Source organism: Eupeodes corollae, chromosome 2, assembly GCF_945859685.1.
Source record: "Eupeodes corollae chromosome 2, idEupCoro1.1, whole genome shotgun sequence".
NCBI classification, from domain to species: domain Eukaryota; kingdom Metazoa; phylum Arthropoda; class Insecta; order Diptera; family Syrphidae; genus Eupeodes; species Eupeodes corollae.
In genome coordinates this window covers 143113436-143129936 of record NC_079148.1, presented here as the reverse complement: position 1 = coordinate 143129936, position 16501 = coordinate 143113436, and the positions used below count along the sequence as shown (strand labels likewise).

At 31.3% G+C, this 16501-nt stretch overlaps 1 protein-coding gene across 7 annotated transcripts in view; it reads right to left on the bottom strand.

Annotated features, from left to right (window-relative positions):
- Window positions 1-221: 221 nt before the first annotated feature.
- Window positions 222-16501, bottom strand: part of LOC129946332 (rab GTPase-binding effector protein 1) — a 302925-nt gene continuing 286645 nt past the window's right edge. For 6 of the 7 annotated variants that reach the window (XM_056056472.1, XM_056056474.1, XM_056056475.1 and 3 more), the window contains 8 exons: window positions 2779-2856; window positions 2454-2720; window positions 2280-2395; window positions 2093-2209; window positions 1109-1968; window positions 913-1048; window positions 732-848; window positions 222-671 (listed from right to left, as the gene is read on the bottom strand). In XM_056056472.1, coding sequence (XP_055912447.1) covers window positions 396-671; window positions 732-848; window positions 913-1048; window positions 1109-1968; window positions 2093-2209; window positions 2280-2395; window positions 2454-2720; window positions 2779-2830 — 1941 coding nt within the window. In that variant the 5' untranslated portion in view covers window positions 2831-2856 and the 3' untranslated portion in view covers window positions 222-395. The remainder of the gene's footprint in view (window positions 672-731; window positions 849-912; window positions 1049-1108; window positions 1969-2092; window positions 2210-2279; window positions 2396-2453; window positions 2721-2778; window positions 2857-16501) is intronic. The other variant, XM_056056478.1, reaches the window with a different exon arrangement.

Genomic DNA, 16501 nt, shown 5'->3' with positions numbered 1-16501 from the left:
CAACGTATTTGACGGACTCTATAAGAAAACATCTGTCACACTTGTCATAAATTTGTAGAAGCAACGGATTTACTAACTCAAAACACAACGTCAAAGCAAATGTTCTTTTACCCACTTAGCATCGTCTCATCCGTCAAAATATGAACGCATTTAACGGACCCGTTCCTCTTGATGTATTGATCAAAAATTATTTAACACTAATTTTTTTATAATGCAGTAAATGGTTTTAAACCGTTATATTTTATTATATCAGATAATTCATATTTTAAACAAAAGAAAAAAAACATTAATTTTAAAATCCTTAAATTACTAATATGGACACAGTCCGGAAAATTTTCAATTCTTTTCGTCTCAAAACTTCAAACGTCATTTCTTATGCCACCTCCTTTTTTTATTTATGGGGATTGTGGTGGCTCCTGACTGAAGTAGGGAGCAGCATTTGGAGCTAACAAAGTATGACAAAGTTCACATACTCTAGCTGGCTTCTGCCTTGGACCTGATGGAACTGATTTATTTAGGCATTTATCACAATAGATAACACCACAATGACGGCAATGCTGTTTGCGTAGAGTAACTGTAAATAAGCAATTACAATTTGGACAGTTGTCAATATCTTCGTCATCTTGCCAGCGAACTTCAGCATTGGGTTGTCGGAATTTTTCAATTGTTATCTGAAAAAAAGTCGATTCTAAGAATAGACAAAGAACAAAAAGCAAGTTTCGTTAAGTTACCTGTAAGTTTTGGGACAACTTCACGAAATCTCTTTGAACATGCTCACTTGTAGCTAAATCGTCTTGAAGATTCTTGATTTTTGATTTATATTCGACATTGATTCGGCTAAGTTTTTCCTGTTAAAGAAAAAATTAAAAAAAAATAATGACGAATTTACCCACAACTTGTCAATGGTTTTACATTCATCTCCTGTAATTCAATAACTTGGACACGGAACTCCGAAATCTGTTTGTTAAGTTCTGATTCTTTCCTTTCAAAAGTGTTCTTCATAGTCTCGTACTTTTGTTGAGTTAACAAATATTCTGTCAATCTATCCCTATAGGAAAAAAAACAGCTTAACTCACTTTCTGTCAGGAAACTATTTCTGAAAACTTACTGCAAAGACTTCATCTCGGACTGAACCTTCTTCTTGTAAGCCCTTTTCTCATTGATATTGGCGTCTAACTGATCTCTCAAGATCTGCACCTCGTCAGCATAGCTGACACATTTCTGTTTCTCAAATTCACATCCCACTCGAGCTTGAATAAAGTCATTTTGCTGACGCAACAATAGTTCATGTAATTCTTCGACATTGTTCGGTAAGTTTATGTACTGATTCTCGATTTCTTCAGCAGTTGCCAGATATCTTCCTGACAAATAGTCGTTATCAGCTTGTAATGTCTCAAGCTGTTTGTTGACCCGTTCACGATCGTCAGAGAGTCGCAGCAAATGTGTTGTTATCTCATTCTTAGCGTCAAGAAATTGTTGCTGAAGATCCATCAGCTCTGTTTCGCTTTTCTTGACATGTTCTTTGAGGTATTGCACCTCATTTTTATGAGCTTCTCGCTTCTCCTGCCATTGATCCTCGAGATCCTTGCGAAGTGCGGCTTCTTTCTTTATATCCTCAGCTGATTCTTCGATATTCTTTTTCAAAGCTTCTATCTTTGATTGGCTCTGAGAAAGTTGATGCTTGGTCTTTTGAAGTTCTTCATCGAAATTGCGACAAGACTCGCATTGAAATTCCATTGAAGTTGACTTACTAACAGAATTATTTACTGAAGCAGCAACAACATCGATTGGTTGTGGAACTCCAACTGGAGCCACCACCACTGAGCTTGTAACGACTTGAGGAGATATTTTCTGGCTATGAAGCCCCTGAAGTTCTTCATCGGTAGAACGGAGTTTCTCCTTCAATGCCTTGATTTCTTCTTCCAAAGGAACAACCAATGATCTAAGGACTTCGGCGTCTTCCTGAGCCTAAATATCAAAAAAATAACAATACTTAAGATTTATCTGTGCTTTTCTGGGAAATTTTATTGATTTGTATAAATTTTGAAAAATAAAAAAGACATTCACATCGAATTCCATTTTGGTTACGTACATATTTGTTTACCTTCCGCATAGAATCATCTAGCGTATCATGACTTGAGGACTCAGCGCCTAACTTACGTGCGAGAGTTTTCTTAACATGACTCAAAACTGCAAGACTTGTAGGTTCCTAGAAAAAAAAAAATATAGCACCTTCTTGTAACAAAAGAGCCTTAAGTGAATCAAAGGGCAAAACAGACCTGTTGCAGTTGAATAATGCCCTCTTTCAACTCTCGATTTTCTTGCCTCAAACGTTTGTTATCTTCTTTAAGATTTTCCAACTCTGCCTTACAGATCGAAGATTCTTCCATCGTTTCTAAAGTTAAAGAAGAATCAGAAACAAAATCAGAGGGAAGCTTAGATTCAATACCAACCCTGAAGTAAAAGCTGCAAAGAAGATATCTCTTCCTTAGACCTCAAATCACTCAACTCCCTCTCATTGTCAGATCGACATTCGGCTACTAAAACCAAGCTCTTTAGTTCGTCGAGTTCCCGCTGTATGGCGTTCTTCTCCGCCATGCAGTTGGCGTAATCGGCTTCCTTCTGAATGAAAAGGTCCTTAAGCTTGGCTCGTTGGGTATTGAACTCAGTGTGCATCTTTTTATTCTCAGCTTCAAGCATTTGGATTTTCTTATAAATATCTAAGGGCACTCAAATATTTCAAAGACTGTCCTATTTAAACAAAACTGTAAAACTTACCGTCTTCCTGGGGAATTGTCCCGCTCGCTTCCTGTCCCACTTCTTCTTCCATGGTCTTCTAATTTTCTTTTCCTAAATCTGAAAGAGTGTAAAACTTAGTTAAAAACAAAATAGGACACCATGAAAAATCGGAAGGTAAATATTATGCTCGATAAGCCGAGCCGTAACCGTAACCTTTTTGAACCCTCAAACACTCCGCATACACCCTGATGCGCTTCTTTATTTTTAATTTCGACACTAAACCAACAACAAATGGAAAGAACAACAACAAGAAACCATAAAAGTGTCATAAAACGTTATGGGGATCAAAAACATGTTTGACCTCCGATAGATTTATTAGAAAAGGGAGGGCGCCATTCCCAAAAGAAAAAGCGGTGTCAAGTTAAGCTAAAGATGATCGTAAATTGTAAATCGTAAATTTATTCTCCGAGAAAAAGTACGGGCATGATTTTGGGAGTCCATAAAATTCTTATACCTTAGATCGCATTTTTCTATTGTGTGGTGGACATAACACACATTATAGAACGCCATCAATTAAAATTAAAGTGTAAACTTAACTTTATTTCCGTTATGTCCCGTTTTTTTTTTGGGAGGGGGTTTTTGTCTTTATATGATTTGTGTGCATTTTGAATTCCGATTTAATCGAGTAATAAAAATTCGGCTGTTTGTCTTTCTTTCGCCAAAAGACAATATTCTTTCCTTTTGGGTGGGATGGGGATTTATTGGGATATGTTTACACTGGGTTAATGGGTAATTGATTGCTGGGATATATATACACTATAGACCTTCTTTTTTCGGGTGATGATGATGATGTTGCAGTATTTAGCAATAAAATTATCATAAAATAGAACGAGGAAATGAGTACAGCATTTTTGGGGGAAGAAAAGAAACCTCATGTGTACGGAGGAGAATTAAAATAATTTTAAGGAACATTTGTTCCGTTCCATTTAGGGTGTGTATACATTGGGTTGACGTTGTTTAATGCAAAGGGCGAAGATTGAAGTGTAACAGCTGGGAATGGATTCTTTCAATGAGACGTTAAAGAAGTCAAGAAGTAAATATAGATACGTTGGTAGTGTACACGTATAGAATTAGAAGTGTTATTCTAAGCACTTAACAAATTTTATCATCACCTATAAAATTTTTACTGTTTTTGAGGTTAGAAGAGTATTTGTGTTTGAGTACATGTACAATTCATTTGTCTACTTATTGAGCAGGAAATTACAAAAATTAAATAAAAATGAAACTGAGATTTTATAACTTAATTAATAGACACTTAAAGATTGGTACTTAATTTTTATTTATATTTATTTTTTACGACAATATTGTTTTCGTTACTTAAACTATAAAATATCAATATAGTTATTTTTAATTCTTACTAAAAAGTATTTATGAAGTGTTTAAATGTTACAAGGATTTAGGAGATTTTATTGATAGAGGATGTTTATTGAGAAAAATGTTCACTCTTTTTCTTTGGTAATTTTATTTAAAGTATCTTTAAAGTCACGTTTTTAAAAATTAAAATACTTAACGTATTTAACCTGAGAAAAGTAAAGTTTATTAATAAAGTTGCTTTTATTTTAGTCTAGAAATATTTGATTAAGAGTTCATTGTCAGATTAAGTTAGCGTCTTAAGTTAGACAAAGGCAGAAGAACAGAATAGTCTTTTTTCACTATAAATTAATGATATTGGAAATGGATTAAACTTAACTATAATTTAATTTTCTATAAAGAAGGTTATGAAATTATATTTCATTTAAAAAGTTTTCGTTTTTCATTTGCTCATATGTAAAAGAACAACAAATTTTATATTTTCGAATAAGAACAGTTTTTAAATGGAGGTGTGTACGCTCTTTTGTGTTATATGTTTATATTTTTGCTACCTTAAATTGTAAGTTAAGAGGTATGTAATGTAAAACTCTAAAACTAAAAGTAAAAATCTATTTTTTCTCTCGTTTTAATCAAAAAGACGTTAAGACTATTAAAAGCTTTTTATTATCATAACGACCGCTTTGTGTTTAAATATTTTAAAGTAAGTAATGGAAAAATAAAAAAACTAATGTTTCAACAATTTTGTCAAATCCAACAATAATTTGTTTTTTTTTTTTTTTGTACTTAAATGACGGTGCCGTGAAAGAAGGTCAAGAGAACGCAAGACAACTTTCAGGAATTAACTTTTTTTAATTTTGTAAAGCGTAGTAAGGCCAATTTTTGGAAGTTGGTATTGTTTCACTGGGCTTTTTTTACGGTACCTTGAGTGGTTAAGTTGTCAAAAAAAATACAAAATTGGCTCCAAGACATAACTTAAATTTTTTTCTTTTAAGCGATTATTTAAACAGGATATTATTACTTTAAAAGGGCAAATAAGGAATATCAAAATTATGGGTTTGTACTTCCGAACGTTCGCGACGTTTTTTTAGTCGTCAATAGCTCAAGAACAAGAAGAGATATCGACTTAAAATAAATTTTGTTATACGAATATAAGGCAGAAAGATGCAGAAAGGACTCTCAAGAAAATTACGTGGCTGTTTTTTTTTACCATATCAGATTGAAAAAAGGTGAACGTTTTGGTTAACTCTAAATATATCATGAACCAATGACACTATAGACTTGATAAAATTTTATATTATAAATTGTAACGTGAAACCGAACCAGTATATTTTTGGGAAAAAATCCACGTCTTTTTTATAAATCAAAAAAACTGCAAAAAAAATGATGTCACCTCGAAAACTTTACTAAAACTTTCATCTCTTAAACAATTTTGTGCAAAGACAAATAATGTTTTTAACATCTGGTAAAATTTTGAGAAAAATCAAATTGACAATTATTTTACAACAAAAAATTAATAAAAGTTGGTAAAAATTAATTTTCGATTGAAATGTCTTTTCAAAAATTAAAAGTATTGTCTTCAAATTTTTTTTATTTCACAGAAAATATTATTTTTTTTTATAAAAATTCAAAAGTTTGTTTTTTCATAAAAAAATAAAATCTACAAAAATTGGTAAAAATGATGTTGGGTTCTCGATATGACGTGAACAATGGAAAGTATTGACTTTAAATAAATGCTACTAAAATTGGTAAGAATTGGTTAACGACTAAAAATCTCATTAACAAAAATAGATTTTGAAATCAAACTATTTTGTCATATGCAAAACATTGTTATTAATTTTAAAAGTTTTTAGAATAACTCAATTGACAACTTTTTTTAACAAAACACGAAAACCTACAAATTTTTTAAGCAAGACAAATCGACAAGCAGGATGCGAAGTTAGCAGTTTTTAGATAATGTCACTTTTTATAAGAAAATAGTATCATGCTAGGTTTAAGACAAGGAGACTTTTAAGTAAGTACTTACTTTTGCTAAAGTGTTAGAAGAAGGCTAAATTTATTGTATTGAATGGAGCTTAAAAAAGAAGGATAATTTCTCCAGAAAATCATCTATACGAAAGGAGGCTGTTTGCTAAACACACTGTGACTCGACCCAACCATCTTAGGTAGGACTTTACTTTACGTAAAAATCAAAATTAAGTGATAGTTTTTGTAACGAGTATAAAATTTGGTCAAAAAACTCAAACATTTAAGTTTTAACTGTTCTCTTTCCAATTTAATTTACATACATATGTAAAAACACAATTTTGAACAGTTACAAAATACTAACAGCAAGATTTGAAATCAGTAATTTTGTTTATTTTCAAGACAATTAAGTCAAACTTTTATTTTTAGTCCTTGTAATATTATTTTGTTTTATGTTTTAATTTTTCTTAAAAAATTGCTAATTGAATTTTTATTCAATTTAAAATATTTTATTCTTATAAAATAATAAAAACAAACCCTTTTTACAAGATGAACAAAGCCAGCAATGATCATAAACAAAAAAGTCAATATCTTTCCATTCTTCTCAGTTTTTAAAGATTTTGGTTGCCTTGGGTTTTTTTTAATGTTAGTTAGGTTTTCAGAAACAAATAATTAAATGTTAACAACAATATTAATTACATGGTAAAATATTTTTAATGTGGATATCTTTTCGTCGAAAAGTTTACCAAATGATATTACTATTTTTAAGGTTCTATTTTTGAATTGGATGTTTCTTAGTAAATAACATAATATCAAAAATAACATTTTTTACAGAATTATATAAATTTAAAGTAAATATTTAATTTTTTTCAAGATATTTGAGTCATTTAACAATTGTTGGTAGTATTTTTGATAGTTTTATTAATTGTACCAAATGTTAAGAAACAAATTTTTTTTATGAGAAGGAATAAGTTTTAAAACAATATATTAATCAAAAATTCTTTTTGACCATTTCAAAAACCCTATTTTTTGTTGCATAAAATAGTTTTGGAAGTAATTTAATCGTTTGTTATAAAATATTCGAGGTAACAGCTATTTATTTAAATTTTTTTTGAAAACAAAAACACCTTTACCAACAGTATCAACCAACAGTTGCACTCTACAGTTGCAGAGATAGGATTGGAAAAATGCGCATTCATCAGCAATTTTTTAAAGATTTTTTCGACCTTTGGCGATCCAAATCATCAAACGAAGACATGAGACACAATGCTTAGAAGACTTAAAGGAAGGTATACACACATTTAAAATCGTACTCTCTCTCATTCTGACTTTGGCCAGTTATAGTATTTAAATAAATATGTACTATAAAATCTTGTTGAAGTCAATAGTGTTTTATAGTCAACCAAATTTGTACTTTTTTCTGTAAGTACTTTCTGCATATCTTGATATTTTTATCTGCAGGTTCCTGAGGTAGGCATAGCTGAAGAAATGTTATCAAAAACTTACGAATGTACGGAAGAACACTGCCTGTCAAAAGTTTGAAATTAACTTTGAAATTTGATAAATATCGATTTTTAACCCCTAAACTGAAGTTTTAGGAAAAAAGTTAATACGTGAAAAAAGTGAAAAGCATGTCCAGTTGTAAATGATAGAAAAATATAAACTAGTTTTGTACTAAACATAAAATATTTATTTAAAAAACCAATAAAAGCTCTTAATTGAGTTTTCATCAAAAAACCCTCCTTTAAATTCAATATTTTTTTTTACAATTCAATCTTCTTACAAGATTTTGTATTTTTTCTTTTGGAATATTATTACATCAATTTTGTAGAGTTTCCCAAAGAGGAGATTCCGATGTTATGTGGTGATTCCGGACATTTCTGTCAAGCTCTTCCCATAAGAGCTTAATGGGGTTAATATCTGGAGACTGTGGTGGCCATACCATTACTTTTAAAATTTGTCTTCTTTTTGTTTCAGGTATCCCCGGCAAAGATTTGAAGTGTGTTTCGGGTCATTGTCTTGCTGGAATACAAAACCTTCACCGATTAATCGGAGTCTAGATACCAAAACGTGGTCTTCCAATATCGTTTTATAGACTTCTTTATCCATTCTTCAGATCACTCGTATTAGATCTCCTACTCCATCAAAGGAAAAACATCCCCACACCATTACTAAACCGCCTCCATGCTTTACAGGGAACAAACAGTCTGGTATCATCTTCTGTTCTGACGTACACCCTGCGATTTGATCCAAATATCTAAAACTTGGACTCATAGCTTTATAAGACTCTGTTGAAGTCTTCATCTGTCCAATCATTATGGGTTTTGGCCCATTCCAACCATTTGATCTTGTTTTGGGTTCGTAGAAGTGGTTTTCGCACTGCAACGAGCCCAAAAAGTCCAGCATGCCCTAGCCTTCGTTGTATCGTTGATACAGACAACAATGCCCGGATTTCTTTGATCTCGGCGTGTATTTCTGGTTCAGATTTTCGGTTTTCGTCGTAACTCTAGGTCGTCCTGACCCCGGTTTATCCTTAAAACCGCCGGTAATAGAGTAACGCTGTATGGCCTTGTGAACTGCTACTTTGGATATCTTCAGTTTTGTGGCGATTTCTCTTTGCGAATAGCCTTCTTCAATAAGGGACATAATCGCAGATCGAGTTTCAATAGTTAATTCCTTAACTTTTCCCATAATGCGCACTTTGTTTACTGGAGAAGATCACAGTCTCGAATAAATTTAAATAGGATTAAACCGAGCATTATATACAAAATCCTGAATATGTAGGTATTCAAATTTTTACCCTTTAATATTACCACAGTCATAAAAAAATTCCAAATTGAATGTAAAAAGTCATATAAAATAAAAACTATGAGAAATCCAAATAGATACTAAAAGCCCAATACTGGGTTTTTTACCTTTTTCACAAAATTCCTCATAATTTACAGAAAAGGATTAATATCTGGGGTTTTTTCACTAGCACCTTTTATGAATGGTCTAAGTTGAAAATGCAAGTAAAAAAATACTATATTCATTCATAAACCCAAGCGCCAGGTACAAATAAACCAACCCTTTGAAGGTGGTCTCAAACTTTTGACCGGTAGTGTAAGTGCACACGCACGTACCGACTTCGAGAAATGTCAACATTTCCAATTTAACAAATGTGATTCTTAAATTTTATTGAAAAACTTAAAATTATACCTTAAAACAATGTTCGGATTTTTTTTTCTATTCCAATTATTTTAAGTAGATCTTGAAGACGCCAAAGTCTACATATAGTGTTGAGCCTACCTCAATACCGAAATATGTTTGCTGCTCACAAAATTATTTGTAGTTACATTTGCTTACTTATTTCTTAAACTGTCATAAAACCCTAAATTTTTAATATTAAAATGATTTAATGCTTTCTAGCAGTTACAGGTTCAAATAATTGATTCTTCGAATAAGGACCACACTTTAAAATAAAAACGTATGTCACATTGTTAACTTTCCATAGGAAGTTATTGTAATTTTTTTAGTAATAGATGCACATTTTTAAAAATCATTTTGTTTAATTTAATAATTTAAGCCCAAGAAGTCTGCTTTCATCTCAAATTTAAATCTATAAATTAAATAGGGCCTAGTGACTTCCAGCTCTTAACCATTCGTGTGTGTAACAACTGTTGTCAGAGATGGAGGGGATCTACAGTCTTAAGCCAAATCCATACATGGCAGGACTTACTCTTGGAGGATTTGAATGCCGTGAAAACTTAGATGGCATAGGCAGGGGTCGAACCCAAGACCTCTGGCATGACAGTCCAACGAACTAACCATTATTTAAATCTAACTGTCCCTAATTTGTGGGTCAATCTTATTTCACAGAATAGAGCATTAATTTTCCTTGAAATATTTGTCATATTTTAATTTTCACCAAGAAAAGTAAGCATACGCCCAAGTGAATGTTCTATTTTGTCTTGTTTTATTTTGATTTAATTTGTTTTTGAAAGAATATAAATCAACAAAAACAACTTTTAAAATAAAAAAAGCCTTAACAACAATTTAAAATATTTTAGATTGGACTTGGATCTATTTCACGCTTGTCAAACGCGACCACCAGGCTCCTTAAAGAAACCAAAAAAAAAAAACAAGTTTACCTTCTTCAATTAATCTGACATTTATTTTATTAATTCTCTATGGCATTCTAAAACTATTTTTAATCGCCATAAATTTATATCAAACTACTTTCTTCTTTTATTTAAGAAGTAAATAAATAAAACCTAAATTAACATTTCATTGATTTATACATAAAACAAAATTCCGTATAAATTATTTTTTGAATGAAATTCCAATTCTTACCGGAATATGTTCAAAACCAACAAACTCAAAAACACGAAAGGCTAAGACCAAAACTAACAAAAAATAAAAGTCAAGTCAAACTTCAAACTTTATAAGAAAAACCTATGCTTATAAATAAAGTTTCTTACTAAACGTCGCTTTGTCTTCGTCGTCGTCCATCCGGACCTGGGGCTACATTTGACTAAAGAGCCTTAGCCAATAAATAAAAGCAGCACATTGAATTGTTTCAATTAAAGAATTTATGTTTGCAACATTGTACAGTTTCAATACTGTTTTTGTTTCGTTTTTTAAACAAAAGTTTTTTTTTTTTGAATATATGTTTTTTTGTTTTTGTTTTTAATGTTGGTTTATTAGTGTATTCCTGATTTGCTGGTCTTGGAATTCATGACAAATGCAAACACTTAATTGTATACCTGTTTTTTGTTTTATAAGGAAAAAGAAACAAATAAACAAAATAAAAATACAAATAAAAATAATGACGAACTGCAAATGCACAACCAAAGGTGAATGAATCAAAACAAATCTCAACTCAATGTAAAATATATACACTACACAAGGTATGTACATTTTTGCTGCATAGTCGGGGCCGATACTATAAACATTTTACAACAACAACAAAAACAACAAAATAAAATTAAAAAGAAAAATACCACTCAACTGACTCCCATAGTACGAGTCGAGTAGTATAAAAGTTCCGTGATTGTAAACAAGATATTTGTTTTGAGCTCTAAATAGGGGAAGGTGGGCAAATCGAGGTCACTCCAAATGAAATCACGTAGAGAAATGGTTTTGAATTTCAAATAACTTCAAGCTTCAGCTATTAACTGCGACAAAAACATCATTAAAATATTAGAAGAAAGATAAAGACCGATAAAAAATAAGGTTAATATAGGTAAGTTGAAAATAGCGAAAAATTAATGTGTTGGTGTATTTGAAGACATTTCTAGGTACTCTTAATGATGTAATAAGTCATACCTCAAATATGGAAAGAATGTAGCTTTCTTGGAGTTTTATTTTAAGTTTCTCACTTTTAAGTTCCTCACTTTTAGAAATATCGATCAAAATGGAAAAAAAATTTAAAGTAAGATTTTCCACGTATCAGTCAGGGTCTGTACGAATTCTGACAATATTTTTGAGGAACTGTATTATTGACGTGTTACCTGAGGCGTGATGTCGTGCCAGATGTCTTGAGTTTAATTGACAAATCCTCCAAAACTAATTCTTTCCATGAAAAGTGCTTTCTCAAATCGTCTTAAAACCTCCATCCCTGATAATGTTACTCACACACAGAAATGGTTTATTACTGTCGTATAATGTGGGAGTCAAACTGACTTCCATGATGACATAGGGAAAGCTATATGCTTGTCTATAGACTGGAAGGAAGAAGCGCTTACTTGCACCTCCCCGTGGTGGCTCCTGGGAACAAGTTAGAGAAATCAGTGCAGCTCGATGATGATTGATACTGTTGCAATTCATAGTTATTGAAAAAGGCACAGCTTAGAACTGCACTGAGAAAATTTTCCACTTGTTAGCGAACGCAAGAAGCTTATACTTATATTCCTTCCTAAGATTAAAAATCTTAAGATCGATGGTAACGAGGGACCGTCGTCCTGCCTCATGGGTTCGAGGCTGACTTACTGATATAAATTATAGAAATATCCGCAGAAATCAGTTAATGTACAAATCGGCAATTAAGTCGGTACTAATATATGATAAAAGTCTGGAGTGGAAGTAAAAATCATTTTATAAGAAAATTATGTAATTGTAGATAAAGTTCGGTGGATTGAGTCCCACGTGAAATCGGGTGACCAATTCTAGGGTTATCTTCCCTAGATGGCTCCACATCAAAGACATAAATTAACACACCATTGACGATATGGTACCACGGGATGAAAAAATATGGGATGGCCTCCCATATTTTGTGAGAGAGTTTTATTCTATATGCATAGGGTATTAATTTTTCTTACCCTAGAAAAATCAATACTCAGATAGACAAAACCAAAGGGTAACAAATTGGGAGCGTTTGTTAAGTCTGGGTAGCTTAGAAAGAGGAACTCACTCGAAGAATTTTGCCAATAAAGAGAGGGTTAATCTTATGAAATACTTTTAGTGAATTTCAAAAACTAAGAGATAACACAATACCAGCGGCAGCAAGTTTAAAAGCTTGCCATCAAATAGCGCTCACTGCTAGGAGTTGATGTTGTGCCAATTATCTTAAATTATCTTAAACTGTCGTAAAATGTACCTTGAATATGAATTCTTGAAAACTTTTGAATCAAATATTGAGTCCACAAACTAACAATCCTTACAATAGAATGCATGTATTCAAATTGCGTCTTATAATTTTAAAATGTTAAGCACAACTAAAAACGGTACTTTAACAATACATTTTTTTAAGTACAAATATTAGTCTTCTAGATTGAATTATATTAGTATTTTAATGAGTTTCTAGAAAATTTCATTAGTTACGAGTATTTATTTGACTCTATATGAAGTTTTGAAAAGACTTCGAATTAAATGTTTTAATGGTTTTTGAAAAATAAATTTTAAGTTAATTTTTAATGCTGATTTCGAATCCAAACTTCAAATAAATATAAATTATCGTCTCAAATGTAAAAAAACATAAGTTTTAAAAGATGTTTTTATAATGTTTGAACATGTTTCAAAAGCTTAATTCAAACCGTTTTTCCATATTTTTTTTAAAACCGTTTAACTACATATAATTCGTCGTTTCCTAACACATCATGTAAAACAGGTGAAATCTAACAACTTTGAATATTTTTCAAAAAATTTACAAAAAAAAATATAAATTTAAAAACTGATTTTCAAAGTAGGGATTATAGATTTAGTCAACCATTGCTAGTTTTATTTAAGAAAAAAGTACTTCAAAAGCCTTTAAAAAGTCTAAAATATGTGTTTTATCGAATTCGATAAAGTAATATCTCAAGAACTTGACGTAACCTGGACTAAAATTTGGAACAAGACAGTGAAAAATCTTGGGAAAAGTTTAATTCGATTAAGAGCAAAACCTTCCAGTATTTTACTCTCACAAAGATTATACATTTTTGATAAGTAATTCTTAATACCATACGTTTAAGCAGGAACGCTAATTTTGAAGCTTTCAACACCAGAAATTTAGACAGAAATGCTATTTTGTAAAGGAGTTTTAATACCAAAAATTTTTTTAACACGTTAACGCTGGGCTTATTTTAAGAGAAAAAGCAAAGAATCTTACCATTTTATTCAACGAGATCACATGTAACTTTGAAAGTTGTTTTCAATCTCATGTTATTTACACTAATTTTTCTTAAGCTTTCGATAGAGTCAATTACGACATCTTCATAGCTAAACTATCAGCTTTAGCTTTTCATTCGAGTTTGTTTTTATGGTTGGAATCTTATTTGGTAGATAGAACCTAATAAGTCATCATAAACTCGTATTTATCAATTTCAATATCTGTGAATCCTGGCGTTCCCCAAGATAGCTACCTTGGACCTTTACTTTTTCTTTTTTTTACTAATGATATTTCTCACATCATTAAATCTTCTCTTTGTCTTATTATTTGTATAACTTTTGAAAGCCATTTAAAAAAAAAAAAAACTAATGCATTTAAAAACTACGGAAAACGTCGAATATCGGTCATAATTCTAATGTTTAGCTTACATATAATTGTGAATCTATCAAAACCTTTTTTCGAGGTAATTTTAACGATATTTCAAACAGCTAGGACTAGAGATATCCTTTAAAAAATGTATTATAATGAGTTATTCTTGTTTCCCCCTTCTCCCCTACAAACTTAAACATCAGATCTCGTAAAATCAGGACAGACAATATCGGCAAAAATCGACACAAGAGTTCACTTCTTAATGTTGAAGTGATGCTCATCAAAATACAAAAAAAAAAAACTCAACTAAACTTCGGAGTTCGGAAACATCAAAATTTTATGTGTTTTTGTTCATGTTTATGTTTTTTCCACATGCAACGTGATGTATTTTCAAAAAAAGGGGATTTTAAGGAATTATAAAAATAAAGTTGTTACACAAAATAAATGAAGAAGGAAACAATACAAATTAGTTGAGTCTATCGTGGTTTTGGTAAGTTTTAATTAGGTTGACATTCGTATTAAGTATTCTATTTAAGTTACATCAAGTTGAAATGACATTGAAATTGGCACTGTTCGATTCGTTCAGCTGCACAATTGTGTTCTGTTTGTAGTACAACCTTTTTTTTGAGTATTTTTAACTTTTTGACATATATTGCGGTTTTAGCTGTCACATTGTGTTCAGGTAGTGAATTCTGCAGGAAGGGCTTGTTCCTTGTTGGTTACCGTCGCGCCGTCTTAACTCAAGATCTTTTTGATAGAAAATTTTTGTTCCTAGAAGACGACGAAGAAATGAAATAAACCGTGCATTCATTGACAACGGCTCTAAATTCAGAAATTCATACCGCATGAGATTGCAAAAAAGGGAAAAAGAGGACACATTTTTTAACTCTAGCTCTATTAACCCTTTGTTAGTAAGACTTTTGATAAGGACAAACTTGTTGCTTTAAATTTCTATGGTTTCCTATGCTGTATTTTTAATATTTCTTTCAAAATCATCGAAAAACATTTAGCAAAATTTGGAACTAGAAACTATAGAAAATTATACAAATTCAGAACATATATACATCTAAGAAAAGTTCCAATATCACAGTATAAGTGTACCATAACTTACATAAATTCAGTGTGACAGATAAACAATTAGTTGTCAAATTAATACAAACAAAATTGACAGAAATGTTGGGACTTTAAACCATACAATTTCATAAAAATTCAGAAATGTACACATTCAAGAGAAAATCGAACGTCATAGTGTAACAATACCTTATTTTCCAAATGGCAGCACTCGTTCGGTGTGACAGATGTAGAATTATTTGTCGAATGCTTTAAAATATTGTGTACACTCACAACTTAAACCACAAGTCATTCAAATTCAAAGCTTCAAGCTTTTAAGATATAAATAAACTTCATAGTGTAAATGTACCATAACTTTTCACATCTCATTGTGACAGATAAAGTATAAGTTGACAACAATGAAATGAGCGATTGATGTCTCAAATTGTCGACATCGAAAATCGAACTTCATAGTGTAAATGTACCATAATTTTGCAAATGCAGTAGTTGACAACATTGACATGAGTGATTCATGTCTCAGTTATTTTTGAATAATCGAAATGACAGCAAATATGTCGATGTGACACAAAAAGAATTAGTTGTGGAATTCTTAAATAAAAATGTATGCACTTACAATTAAAAACCATAGAGAGTCATTTAAATTCAAAGCTGCATCTTTTGAGATATAATTAATCTTCATAGTGTAAATCTACCATAACTTTGAAAATGGCGGCAAATGTCATTGTGGTAAACAAAGCATTAATTGAAAACAATGAAATGAGCGATTCATGTCTCAAAGGCTTTTTTGACATTTTATAAACTTTGGGCTGACTTTTTTTATGATGGTGAGAGCGAGATAAAATGTCATTAATGTCAAAAACCAAGAATTTTTATACTAGCAATTTAATTAATACAATTTTTAGAACTTTGCTTGTTTCGAACTTCAAATAATTCTGAATTTATAGTCCTTAACCCCCAATAAGGCGTAATCTAAGAGCAACTTCATCCAACTCTGAATTATCCTTAATTTTAATTCATTTTTGTATTTAGCATTTATGGATGGTGCAGATCCTAAAAAATAACAACATAACAATCAAAATTAAAGGCAGACAAGGAGGCAGAATAAAAAATAAAAATGAAAACAAAAACTGAACGAAAGGTGGTTCTTTGGTGTGTTTTGCTGCGTTTTTGCTGATGCGCCATCACATCGCCATCCATTGGAAAAATATCTCATTGAAGACCGCCACAGCGAGATGTAATCCCATCATATATTCTCGTCATATAGTAGAAGGTGTATATATAGAAGAAGATGATGAGCTGAGCACCTTGATGGGTGGCTTCAGCTTCATCTTCATTTTCATCTTCATCTCGATCTTCAGTTGCATTAACAAACTGCATCTTCATCTCAACAACACTTTTATGACTCTTGTCCGTAGAATCACC